The following is a 14,300-nucleotide window of genomic DNA, read 5'->3' as shown; positions in this document are numbered from 1 at the left end:
GAGATTCTTCTGGATGAAAAGCACTTTCTCCAGCAGGTGCCATGAAAATCTCGACATTTACCATATTTTGCCATTTACCTAAACCACAGTATTTGCAGTGTAACCTGACACTTAAAATTGGGAAAGTAAATTTAACAACCTCAACGAGTAAATGTTAAGACATAAATTCTCATTTACACAAAGGCCCCTCATTTCTGCTAGACCAGTGTAAAGGGGACTTTGTGTAAATGATAATCTGGGCCTAAGATATTAATGGCACTCACTGTAAATTTGTTAGGCTCACCAGTTCTTATTTAAAGTACACCTCTACCCCGATATAACGCGACCCGATATAACACAAATTCGGATAGAACGCGGTAAAGCAGCGCTCCAGGGGGGCCGGCTACACGCTCTGGCAGATCAAAGCAAGTTCGATATAACGCGGTTTCACCTATAACTCGGTAAGATTTTTTGGCTCCTGAGGACAGCGTTATATAGGGGTAGAGGTGTACAATATTTGCTATTTCTGTGCAGTGTCTTTTTTGTCTAATAATAAGTGACTGACACTTTTTTTTTAAATTGCTTAAAAACGACTGCTTATACTTTTTTTTTTTCTCCTGACTTTGAACAGGTGCCTATTCCCTGTCTATTCGTGATTGGGATGATATGAAAGGAGACCATGTCAAACATTATAAGATTCGTAAACTTGACAGTGGCGGATATTATATCACAACTAGGGCACAGTTTGAAACTCTTCAGCAGCTAGTTCAGCATTATTCAGGTAACTTTGCAGATAAATATCTGATTCTCTCAGCTGTTGCAAAACAAAAATGTTTGCTGTTGACCTCGCCTCTCTCTGTAAGATGTCCTAAGGAGTCTTTTTATTAAGTGACTCATTCACTGCAGTGCATCTTTATTATCCCTTTCCCATTATTTATAAGCAGTTTTACACACCATTCATAAGGTACATAGGCAGTGAAATTTCATCTGTTCTCCTGTTATTTTTACTTTCTAAAATCCCCAAAGCGCATTTGTGCACTCATCTAAGCTACATACTTTGTGAACTGCATGACTATGGGACAGGGCTATGGGGAACTTCCTAGTGATACAATTATCCAAATAATTCCTGCTTGGTACATGGCATTTCAATCATTTTTTAAACTCACTTATTTGCACTGGATACATCTTGTTCTCTGAACAAAAGAATTTTGTAATTACCAGGGTTTCGACTACAGATAAGCTTGAACAACAAAATTCATATCCATAACTGAGTTAGTGGTCAACAGCAAAATTCAGATCAGTATTTTGATTCAGAATCTATAAGAGCACGGGGTCATTCAGATCTGACGTTTTGACTCCCTTTGTAATTTAGCCGCTTCCCATTTCATCACTTTTGCTTTATTTTCTGATTGGCTTTAACCAGTGTTGCTACTGCACATAATGCCAATTCAGTTTTTTTAAAGGTAAATACTTTTCTTTTTGTAGAAAAAATTAATAAGGGTGCACTTTTTTCAGAAGTACTCAGCATTGGCCTAGCTCTTCTCTTATTGAAATCAGTGTTAAAATTCCCACTGGCTGAGGGCTTGTCTACACAAACATTTAGTTCATAGCAAAGTGGGATGTGAATCCACCCCACATGCTGCAAACTGTCTGTCCAGGGCTGATGCACATTAACAAGTTTGTTAGTGCACTTTGATCTAGTCCCATTTCTAAGAGGACTAGATCAAAGGGAACTGATGAGCTGTTAATGCATGTCAGCAGCGTGCAGGTGGACAGTTAGTCCTTGGCAGGCTAGTGTGGTGTAGATTAATTCCCCAGCTTGCTGCAAACTAATGGTTTGGGTAGATGGGCCCTTAGAAGCAGAGTGGAGCCAACATGGAGTCCTTTTGAATATCATACTCTAGATGTTTGTGTGTATTTAGGGCACAAGTCCTCTGTTTAGCTGCAGGGTAGCTCATGAACAGCTGTAGTGTAGCCTTCCCCACACAACCCTGCCACTCTGCCTGAACGCTGGGGTGGGAAAATAGTACAGTCTTCATGCCCATTCAGTCCTTGACCCCCATGCAAAACTACCAACATGCCTCTGCTAATTAATTGTTGTGGTGATGCGTTGTGTTGTCACCACTTTTTAATGGAAAGTGGATTGAGACCACAAACTCATTTTACACAGGCCATCTGACAGATGTTAAATAGTAACAACTTTCTGGCACCACCTTCCTAGACTGGATTTAATTCAGCAAGGTGAAAGGCTCTCCTATCTCATTATCTATCCCTCTCAGGCTGTGCCATGCTTTTAATACAGAAAGAATCTGTTTCCCCTAAGGTTTGTGATCACCAATATTAAATGTGACCCTCAGGCATGGCAGGATGGGCAATAATTGTGAAGGGCCACCCCCTAGCTGGCACAAGGCACAAAAGTGAGCCGCATACTTCTCTAAATTACTCTTAATTGGCTTGTTTCAGCACCATGCACTTTAATTAAAAAGCATGTAATCATTCCACACCCTGCACAACCTTTTGACATTGACAACATTAATTTGTACCAATTGGTCACTAGTACTAACAAGTATCAGAGGGGTAGCCGTGTTAGTCTGAATCTGTAAAAAGCAACAGAGGTTCCTGTGGCACCTTTAAGACTAACAGAAGTATTGGGAGCATAAGCTTTCGTGGGTAAGAACCTCACTTCTTCAGATGCCGCATCTGAAGAAGTGAGGTTCTTACCCACGAAAGCTTATGCTCCCAATACTTCTGTTAGTCTTAAAGGTGCCACAGGACCCTCTGTTGCTTAGTACTAACAAGCAACTGAAGAAACGAGTTTAAAGCACTCTGAGTTGATTTGGCCAAAAATGTTACATGGGATTGATGCAGAGCTTATTAAAGGTAATATTTTATTGTGGTAAAAGTTTTTGCCAAAGTTACATTTGTAAGCCAACAGAGCTGCTGAATTTAATTCTCACATTTTAGTGCCTGAATTTACTATGCATTAGCAAGTGCTGACGTATAGCATGTTACTGCAAAGTATGGAGCAAGGAGTGCTCCATGTTAATTTTTGACTGCTTGAAAGTGTCATTAAAGACAGAGAGAGAAATAATTTACCTGAAATGTGTACTCATACTTCCGTATACATTTATGTATACTATATTGCCTATATTTTTCCACTGAGTGTTACATATACAGCACTCTCCATATTTTATTTATATAAAATACTAATGGCTGATTCAAAAAAAAAAAATGAAGATGACGACTCCTGCAGTACTTCATTTGGGAGGGAGGTTATATTTCATCTGTCCTTCAACATCTTTTCATTGCATAATAATTAATGAAATTGTATCTTTTTCCTCTAGCCAGCAGTGCAAGATGCATTGTTTCATCTTCCATGATTAGCTTCAAATTGTATATCCAATACTTATTACTTAAAGGCCTAAGCTCTGAACATGCTGACTAATATTTATGTAAAAGGTCAACATACCTTTCAATAGGCATATTTTAAAGTAGAAGCATGTATTTTTAAGAAAATTCTTGTATTAGCTTTTCATAATAAGTGACTCAAATGTATTTTATGAAAGATTTTTGAACAGTGCATGTTTTAAGAAAAGCTTTCATGGTTTTTTTCTGTATGTTATATCCGTGCTCTGTTTTCTGTGTGCCATATTCCTGCCCTGCCCTGCTTTCTCTTCTTCCTTCTTCCTGATGGGCCTACCTGAGAGAGTGGTTATAACTTATGCTCAAGGTGATTTTACACTAAACAACGATAAATACTTAGGTCCAAGGCATTTCTTCTCATCCCTGGTACAATATCTTGAGTTTCATGGATAAACCTAAGGGATCAAAGGTACTAAGATAATACCAGCTCTTACTCAGGATGGCCTCAAGTCAGCCGGACTTTCCACTAACCGGGCACTTGAATTCCAGTCACCCATGCCATAACATTTGGAGTGACGGGCTATTCATGAAAAAGTGGGTCTGGTCTATTCTTAGGCATTCGATGTCCGTTTCCTTGGAGCAGCAAATATGTCTTTGATGCTGGCACTGACAGGTTCCTCTCTATTAAAGGAGAGCAGAAGACCATGAGATCCCTAAATTCCCTGTTGCAGCCACCCAAGCTCATGCAGAGGCTTCCAAACATCTAAAGAAACACTTATTGAGTAGCCATTATTCTAACCTTCCCAGTGGAGGTGCTTCCAAACGAACAGGCTGACTTGCTGGCTCAGGTTCCCTGATTTGCAGTCTTTGATGGTTTGCTAAAAGAGGTACAAACTTTCTCCTTTCGTTTTCTGCAAAACCACTTCAGCTACCTAAAGAGAGCTCCTGCTATCCCATGATGTTTCAGCTGAGAAGGCAGAGCTTTGTTTTGCCTCTACCCCTCCCATTTCATTCTGGTGCACAAACTTCTCATCTGCCTAGAAGGGAATGTTGCAAAAGTGAATGAAAATTTAAGTTTAATAGTGATCTGCTACCTTGCCCTGTTCTGTTGTCTCTGTGTTAAAGTGTAAATGTAATCTGGGCAGGGATCCTTCTTGTCCGATCTGTTTTGGGAAGTGCAATGTGCCTTTACAGCAATATATAAAAATCATAATGATTATTAATAATAGAATAGGGAGCCTAAAATTGTATGAATTGGAGTCATTCCTGTTCCAATCCTGTCTGCTGCTAGTCAGTTTTCAGTGAGGTTACAATGAGGAGTAGTGTTAATCTGTCCAAAAAGGAGCAGATGTTACCTACCAGTGGGTAGGTTGATCTACAGAGCACATGGGTTGTTACAGCCTCTGTCTACAGAACTATAGTTGAAGCTATAACAGCTCATGCTTAAGTATCAGAGGGGTAGCCGTGTTAGTCTGGATCTGTAAAAAGCAACAAAGAGTCCTGTGGCACCGTATAAACTAACAGACGTATTGGAGCATAAGCTTTCGTGGGTGAAGACCCACTTCCGAAGTGGGTCTTCACCCACAAAAACTTATGCTCCAATACGTCTGTTAGCTCGTGCTTGTAGGTCTAGAGGTTCACAGTTCTTTCCCTGTTGTGCATGCCAATATGGTGGCCATCACACAGAGCTGAATGCAATACAAAAACCTACAATGCCATAAAGTGCCTGCCAATTTTTTGTCATTCAATGGTTTTCAGAAAAACGGAAACACTCTTTACTAATTTTTTTGTAATTCAATTTCACGTGAAGTGTATAAATAAACCAGTTTATGGGTTACCATTCGGTATTTTTAAATTAATATATTTATCTATACTGCACCAATTAATTATGAACATGCATTATTGCAGTATTGGGAACAAATCCTGAGTTAGTATACCAGGGCATTACCTCAAGTAAGAAAACAATTGGCAATCAGCTTCAGTTCAAGAGTGTAGAAGCAGGTACTAAAATATTTCCTGTTCTGTCTCAAGTGAATATGTTCCAGTGTTCAATTTCTAATCTTCAAAGATGCTTTGTTATGCTACTAACAGCTGTTGTGAGTAGCATTGTTTTTATGCTTACTATTTTTGTTTCATGTGTCAAACTTTTTTCTTTCCTCTTTGCTGTTTGCTGCATTTCTGCTTCGTCAGAGAGAGCTGCGGGTCTTTGCTGCCGCTTAGTAGTCCCCTGTCATAAAGGAATGCCAAGGCTTACTGATCTATCTGTCAAAACCAAAGATGTCTGGGAAATTCCACGAGAATCCCTACAGTTGATCAAGAGACTGGGAAATGGGCAGTTTGGGGAAGTATGGATGGGTATGGAGTGAAACTATTATTTTAAAATAGTCTTCCTGTTTGGGAATTACAAGGTGGAAGGTGGAAGTCAAAATGTTAAGTAGCCAGAGAAAAAAAATTGTTTTTTAATTTGGAAAAATGTCTTAGACATGTCTTTGACTTTGAACATTTTTAGTTTCAAACATCTGAAGTAATTTATGGCAAAAGAAAACTGATATCATATGTTATTTTGAAAGGTTTCAGTTTTGACAAATTACCCTAGCCTTACTAATACATCAAAGCTCACGTTCTAATCTTAATTATAAAAAGGGTCTTTTAGCAAGCTGGCATAAACTCCCTACCTTCAGTTTCAAATATGAGTGTTTGCAAAAACTTAACATGGCACTGAAGGACAAATCACCTTCCATCTTTCTGAATGCATGCATAATTTTGGATTATAAGTATTTTTATTAATTTCCTTTCCTATAGAGAAAGCTGATGGTTTGTGTTTTAACTTAACTGTGATTGCTTCGAATCATACTCCACAAACCGTCGGATTGGCTAAAGATGCATGGGAAGTTGCACGTGATTCATTATTTCTGGAACAGAAGCTTGGTCAGGGGTGTTTCGCTGAAGTGTGGCGTGGTAAGGCAGAGAATATGTTTTGTTTTGGATGGATCTTTTAAGGCCATCTTAAAAGAAATAAACCTTTTGAATAGATATTTTTAAGCAAAACAATCAAATTGTTTGAAGTATTACCTTATGTCTGTTGATGTGATCAGACTGACTGTTATGATCACCCTATGTCAAACATTGTGTTCACTTTTTTCCCTTCACATTTACTGGTATAAGGGATTTATTACTTTAAATTTTATTAATTGCTTTAAATTTACTCATATGACTAAATAACTAAGATAATGAAATAGAAGTAATACTGAATGTGTAAAGCACAACTGTTAATTAAGCAGCTGACCCTGAAAACACACACATGTGTAAAGTTCCTCACACAGGGAAGTGTTTACAGGATCAGGCCCTAAAACAGCCACTTTCCCTGTTTTAAAAATAAGCGTGAATATGGGGATAGCTGATTTTGCCAAGATAGCTTTCCCAGTCGTTGACTTCGCTAGTTTAGTTTGCAGTTCATAACCCCTGAGTAAAGAAATCTGGGGATTGGGAGGACAAAGTCATGACCTGCACAGCTGCTTTGAAACCAAGGGATTTTTGCAAGTTGTAAATTCAGTGGCCATGCCCCTGCTCCTGCCACTTGCCCAGTTAATCCCTTCTACCTGGTCTTCAATTTTTATTGATTATAAACTAATAATTTAAAAAAATATTTGTACACTTTTAAATCTTAGCAGCAGCAAAATACAGCACCACAGCTATTTTATAAGTAGCGAGTTAGTTTCTGCACTAAATTATACTCTACACAGCCCTATCAAAATCAATAAAAAAGATTTCCAGTATGTTAAGACGACATCATCATTAGCAATGATATTACCTAAGACTCATGGGCCAGTAGGACCAGTGTGGGCTAGCTATTTTGTACTGCTGCAGTGACACAAAGCAGCTGTAAATCCAGCTCAACTAGTTGGTTAAACTGGGACTTTGCAGCTGCTTTGATTGTGGGAATGGTGCAAAACAGCCAGAGTGGACCAGTGAATCTGATCCTTTGTTTAAATGCTCTGGGTAACAAAATTACTAATGACACATGATACAAAGGAAACCATCTGTATTTTACATTAATGTCCATAGGAACTTACATCAATCTATGACTGAAAATAAATAGGAAAATTTGTAAGGGGAAACTTTCCTGCAAACTTCTGCTACTTCTCAGTGAATGGCTCTGTATGTCATAGATTTAAATAGTTAGAATTAACTTCAGCAGCAAATAGGGTGACCAGATGTCCCGATTTTATAGGGACAGTCCCGATTTTTGGGTCTTTTTCTTAAATAGGCTCCTATTACCCCCCACACCCTGTCCTGATTTTTCACATTTGCTGTCTGGTCACCCTAGCAGCAAATATAATAAAAAGTGTCCCAAATACAAGTACACCTCTACCCCCATATAACGCGACCCGATATAACACGAATTTGGATATAACACGGTAAAGCAGCACTCCGGGGGGGGGCGGGGCTGCACGCTCCGGCGGATCAAAGCAAGTTCGATATAATGTGGTTTCACCTATAACGCGGTAAGATTTTTTGGCTCCCGAGGACAGCGTTATATCGGGGTAGAGGTGTACTTAAATATACTGTAGTCATAGTTTTGAACAATGCAGCTATCAGACAGACAGAAATGCAAGCACAATTAAGAAAAATAATATGTCTATAATAACGAGGAAGTAATGTGTGTTAATAATCTATGATAGACCCTGAAGCAGCATAAAATTAGAGCTGGTTAAATACTAAAACAAATTACTCAGGTTTTGCTATTAATAATGTATTTTAATAGTAGCCAGCCAGCTATAGACAAAATACTGTACATAAGCAGATCTCCAGTAATGGAAGTTACTGCTAGTGGTGGTCTCAATAGCAGATAAAAATACCGAATCATAGTAAAAAAAAAAAAAAATTATAACTATTTCAATGAAAATTTTAGTAAGGTTTTAGGGATTTTTAAACAACCTTTTTATTTTGATTTTTTAAAAATGGAGAAATTTACAGAAGATAAAGTATTTTTACAATGGAATCACAAACCATGCACATCCTAAAGGTTGATAGAATGAGTCTTGGGATAGTTTAATAAGTCAAGAGTAAATAGATAACATGCAATTAATTTTGCATGAAGTTGGAATAAAATTCTGGCTTCATTGATATCAATGGCAAAACTTCCATTGACTTTCATGGGGCTAGGATTCCATCTTTAGTGTACATGTTCATGGCGTTTTAAAATGTGCTGTTATTCCGCGAAGTGACTCTGTAAATGGCACTGTGTGGTTCTGTCTGTTTCTCAATGACTCCATATAAAATGTACTCCGTTTTACAGATGGTAACGTTTTCTGCCAACCCTGCAACATTCTTCCTGAAATCTAAGTCCAGCAGTGTTCTTTCCAGCTTGCATTTCACTACCTTATCTGGGTTGCATTACAAGTGCAGCTAAGGTGTAACTGAGACGTGCTACTCTGCTGAGCCAGGATTACTAATAAGAAGAGTTTACTCAAGTAGTCTGAGAGAACAATTTATTTAAAAAACTCAGCAGTCTTCCCCCACACACGCGTTTTGTTTTTTTTCAAATTGAACATAAGCTGGCTTTGATTTTTACTAATTTAGTCATAATTCTGCAAACACTATGTGCAAACATTTTCGCCTTTGGGTTATTCATACTACTCGGACTGATCACTGCTACTTACTGATTGTGGGTAAAATTCACCCCTAACAAAGTACCAGCACCACATCAGTCCTACTTTTGCCCTATTTTGAAGGTTAAAGTGGGACTTAAATAGCATGTAGGTCTTTTGCTGCCCACACACACAGAGTGAATTTCACCCAGTATAATTGTCTACCTAAGTCATTTGGTGGTGTTCAATAAGGCACAAAAACAACTCTATAAAGGGATCAAATTTTATGTGAAATTATTGAGAGACGATCATGGAACCCCATGGTGCCACTTTCACAGTCAGTGTTCAGTGCAGAACGAGTCTGGAGAGCCTGCACCACTAATTTCTGTGTTTAAAAAAAATTAAGCATTTGCCTTTGTTTCCTTCCTTGCTGACTCCTGTAATTACAAGGATTCTGTGTAACAGACTAGTTTCTGTCGGTATCTATTTCTGACAATGTATGTAGCAGTAATGAACTAGCCAGCCCTATTCCTGAAGCTGTACTGACATCACTGACACTATCATATATGAGCAGGAAAATAAGTGTAAATTTCAACATCAGGAGCTCAATCCTGAATTCCTTACTCAAGCAAAACTTGCACTGATGTCAGAGCCTGAGTAAGGATGGGGAGATCAGTCCCTGTATTGGTAATGAAAAATAATACTTTGCCATAACGAACAAGGACTAAATTGATAGGAAGAAATGTAAACAACAAAGAGCAAAAATGAGTAAAGCAGTTTTAAAAATAAAAATAATATTGGTGTCCTTGTAAATTACTCTGCACTTAAATTAGATGTTAGTTTTCTTATCCAGACAGAAGGATGTTTAACTTAACAAAATATCTATGGATTGGTTGTAGGTACATGGAACGGAAATACTAAAGTGGCAATAAAGACTCTGAAGCCTGGCACAATGTCCCCAGAATCCTTCCTAGAGGAAGCTCAGATCATGAAGAAGCTAAAGCATGACAAGCTAGTCCAGCTTTATGCTGTGGTGTCTGAAGAGCCCATCTATATTGTCACCGAGTACATGAATAAAGGTGAAACAGTGCTTCTGACCTTGGTCCTTATCAGTAACAAGTCTTTTTGTATGTTCAAGCACCCGTGGGTGGGTGGGTGTGCGTGCACAGTGTAAAGAATGTTGGGCCAAATTCAGTCCTAGGCATAAGTAGGCACAGATTATTACCCCAGGTCTGAATTGGGCCCCAAGAATTGAAAATGTTTATATGGTTTCTGTACAAGTCACACACAGCTTGAAAAAAAATTAAACAGGCAGGTACAGCATAAGTGTTCCAGTTAAAATATCATCTTATCCTCCTTGATAACAGGAGTTTCAAAAGTTCTACCGTTGAACTATGCTTTATATTGCTTCAGGATATCCTAACTCTACCTGGCACCAGAGTGTTCATATTGAATCTCTTGTCGGTGTTCATGTTGTCAGTCTGAGATTTTTTTTTTTTTTCCTGTGGCAGTGCTGAGCCTTGTAGGGGGGACACTGCCCTCAGAAGACAGCTTAATTTTCAGGCTGCTCCATTGTAAATTATATGGACATACACTTTTAGCTACTTAACTATGGTAACAATCTAGTAAAATGAACTAAGGAAAACTTTTAGCTAGCTTGTCAGTCAAATGTTGCACCAGTGCTGAGGGGAAGACCAAAAGATGCGTTTGTTTTGGGAAAGTAAATGAACCAAATAAAGGAACAAGTTCTAAAGGGAGTTGCATTGTACAATGGAGGATACTTTTTACAGTTTTTAGTGGTTTCTTTTAATCTATTTGGAGTTGATTTTTATTTTCCTGGCAGGTTATTATGATTAAAGGCTCAGTGCTAAGCACGTGCTTTTCTTGAAAACTCTCTGTTCTAGAAATGTTTCTGAAAGATGAAGCCTGTTTTGGCTCAGACTTTCCATCAGTTTTGACTGTACCATTTTGGACCTTTGGTTCGGGGCTTTGGTTGAAGATTTAACCAGGGGGAAACTCCTAATCTTCTGTCCTCTCCCTATATTTGTTAAATCAATTTCTTTACTTAAATGCTTTTAAACAAAGACGGTTTCCCATCCCTATTCAGGGTTAAGGTGAGGGAGCAGGGAGGCATGGTTCTCCCTACTCTGCTGAAAGCAAAAGGGAACTCCCTGATATGCTTCTTGGGGCACCCAGGGCTGAGAGTCACCTTGTTGCCACATCCCGTCAGTGCAAGGGAGTCTTGCCTGTGCCAGCTGGATGTCAGCTCCCTAACACAACCAGCCTGTCAGCTACACAAGCACTCTCCTCTGGGCTGTACCAGCCCTTTGCCCCTGCCCAGGATCCCTTCAAAGTGTCCCCCTGGGGTATTCAGCCTCTAATCACTGGATACACACAGAGATCCCAGGACTTCTGTTCCCAATGGAACAATGTACCCCAGTTTACCAGTTTTGCCTTAGCCCACCATTCTGTGTCACATGCAGCACTTGAGTTCAATTATAGTAAAACAAAAGGCAATTTATTTGAGAGAATGGAGATTCAAATAGACACAAGTGTGAGTGATGGAAACAACCGGTTACATATGAAACAAAATCATAAAACATGAACTAGGGCCTACACTTATTAATAGGAAAAATAAATAACTAATAAAGTAGATTCTCACTCTGTAGTTCAGTCTTCTGCAGCATTTGGGTCCTAGCTCCATGGGGCTAACAGTCTTTCATGAAGCACCTCCGCTCATCAAAGTATCTCCTCAGTGAATGGATTCAGAGTGTCTTTCTTCCCCTGTGATGCACTGAATCAGTTTTTTATCTGTATTCATTCCCCTCGGTGTCTCATCATTCCTTTTCACTGCCAAGTGGTTTCAATGTTTATAGTTTATCTTTGATGGTTTTCCATTGACTTTTCTGTGTTGGTTGCAAAGGTAGAAAACCAAGCAATACATTACATTATTGGCCAGCCAGAGAGGGATGACATGAATGGGCCATCACTGAGACATATGATTCTTTGATGACTCACTTTCACTCCAAGACCATAGGGGCATAATTTTCAGTATAGTTATATTATTCAATAAATATTACCCATACATATTATCACTCAATCATGATCCATAATTTACAAGCTCTCAGTAGAGACCTCACATGCCACCCTTTATAGATAAACACCATGAAAGTGTATTTGGTGTAGTGAGTTTATCAGGCCTGAGAAAGGAGTAGCTTGTAAAGAACAGTGATCCCTTTGCCAGTTGGCACCAATAGGCCTCTGTGTCACACTCCCACTTTCTCCCCTAGCTTGAGTAAGCAGCACTCCCAGACAATTTAGCAGGTGTGGTGTGAGCTCCCTCTCCTGTTTCAATCTGCTTTAACCACTGCCTCTAGTCATTCCTCTGTTCAACCCCACTTTGTCTTCAACAAGTGCATAATTCAGTCTTTTAAATGTAATGTCTTATTATATATTACTTTAAAAAGATGTGCTGTTGATTTCTATCTTCTAAGGAAAATTAGCCTCTGTGAATGCTAGGTTTGTAGGCCTCTTAGGCTGCAGCCTGACCTTTTCCTTGGAATAGGCTGAACTAGGATCTGAGACTTTCCAGGGATTGATGGCTTAGAATAGAAATGTAAAGTTGGAAGGGATCTTGAGAGGTCATGTAGTACGGCCCCCCCACACTGAGGCAGGGCCAAGTATACCCAGAGCATCCCTGACAGGTATTTGTGTAACCTGTTCTTAAAAAACTTCAATTGCAAGGATTCCACAACCTCCCTTGGAAGCCTATTCCAGAACTTAACTATCCTCATAGTTAGAAAGTTTTCCCCAATATCTAACCTAACTCTCCCTTGCTGCAAATTTAAGCTGATTACTTCTTGTCTTATCTCCAGTGGACACAGAGAACAACTGATCACTGTCCTGTTTGTAACAGCCCTTAACATGTTTGAAAACTGTTATCAGGTCCCCCTGTCAGACTTCTTTTCTCAAGACTAACCATGCCAAAAAAATTTAACCTTTCTTCATAGGTCTAAACCTTTTATCATGTTTGCTCTCCTCTGGACATTCTCTAGTTTGTCCACAACTTTCTTAAAATGTGAAGCCCAGATCAGGAGACAGTACTCCAGGTGAGGCCTCACTAGTGCCTAGTAGAGTGAGACAATTACCTGCTGTGTTTTACATATGACACTCCTGTTAATACACCTCAGGATATTAGCCTATTTCACAACTGCATGATGTTGTTGACTCTCATTCAATTTGTTATCCACAAAACACCCCAGATCTTTTTCAGCAGTACTACTGCCTAGCCAATTATTCCTCATTTTATATTTGTGCATTTGATATTTTTTTCTTTTTAAGTGTAATACTTTGCATTTGTCTTTATTGAATTTCATCTTTTTGATTTCAGACCAATTCTTCAATTTCTCAGGGTTGCTCTGATGACCCCTATTGACGTTTCAATTTCTCTCCCAATGTTTAGCCCTCTGTTATGCTCACCTTTTTTAAAACCTTTCTGGGGGCTTTTGTCAACTTGCCCCCTTTGAACGTGATGTAAAGCCCTCCTCATTCTGTTGCCGAGTCAGTGTGCGCAGGTGCTCTCAGGTGGACCCCATTGCTTCCCAACAGTCCTCTCTCCTGGAACAGCATCCTATGGCCAAGAAAGCAGTAGCTCTCCTGTTGACACCATATTTGCAGCCATTGTATTCATCTCCAGGATGCTCATGTCCATGCCTCTGGGACTCCTTTTTGATTTTCAGGTCACTAAAGAGCTCCTAAGAGAGCCATATTGGCCTCTTACTATTCATCTTATCTTGGAATTGTGTGGATGTTTTCAGCTATATCAGGTCTTTACAGAGCAGTGGGTATGTTGTTCCAAAGAATTTTAGCACATACATGAAAAGTTAGACATATGTATTTTGTCAGTAACATTAAGGAAAATTTAAAACAACTGGCACGGGTGAACCGGGGGCTCAGGGAGGCTATCGCCTGGCCTGCCCCTTCTGCCCGAGGCCCCACCCATCCTGCCCCCTTTCCCCACCAGAGCCCACCACCCCACCTCATCTCCGGCCACCAGCACACGCTCTCTCTCTCTCTCTCTCTCTCACACACACACACACACACACACACACACACACACACACACACCGCCCAAGTGCCTCCACCCTGGAGCGCCAAGCAGGCGGCACTAGCACCAACTCCAGCCACCCAGAGTCTTCCCCCAGGGCCCGGGCCATGGGGGAAAAGCCGCAGCATACCGCCGCGAGAAGCAGGAAGGAGTCTGGGGGTGGAGCATGGGCGGGGCCACACAGAGCTGTTTGGGGAGGCTCAGCCTACTCCGACTTTTGATACCTGCCACCCATGACAACTGGGGTTTTTTTCCTTTTT

The 14,300-nt window shown here is 39.8% G+C and overlaps 1 protein-coding gene across 1 annotated transcript in view; it reads left to right on the top strand.

The window, feature by feature from the left end:
* The window catches only part of FYN (FYN proto-oncogene, Src family tyrosine kinase), a 184,493-nt gene that overhangs the window by 147,344 nt on the left and 22,849 nt on the right, over positions 1-14,300 (top strand). Inside the window, exons 7-9 of the mRNA XM_065401551.1 lie at positions 611-760; positions 6,145-6,300; positions 9,833-10,012. Of these exons, the coding sequence (XP_065257623.1) occupies positions 611-760; positions 6,145-6,300; positions 9,833-10,012 (486 nt within the window). The remainder of the gene's footprint in view (positions 1-610; positions 761-6,144; positions 6,301-9,832; positions 10,013-14,300) is intronic.

This window comes from Emys orbicularis, chromosome 3, assembly GCF_028017835.1.
Source record: "Emys orbicularis isolate rEmyOrb1 chromosome 3, rEmyOrb1.hap1, whole genome shotgun sequence".
Classification (NCBI taxonomy): domain Eukaryota; kingdom Metazoa; phylum Chordata; order Testudines; family Emydidae; genus Emys; species Emys orbicularis.
Note: the sequence above shows the minus strand (reverse complement) of the source record. Positions and strands in the feature narration are given on the sequence as shown.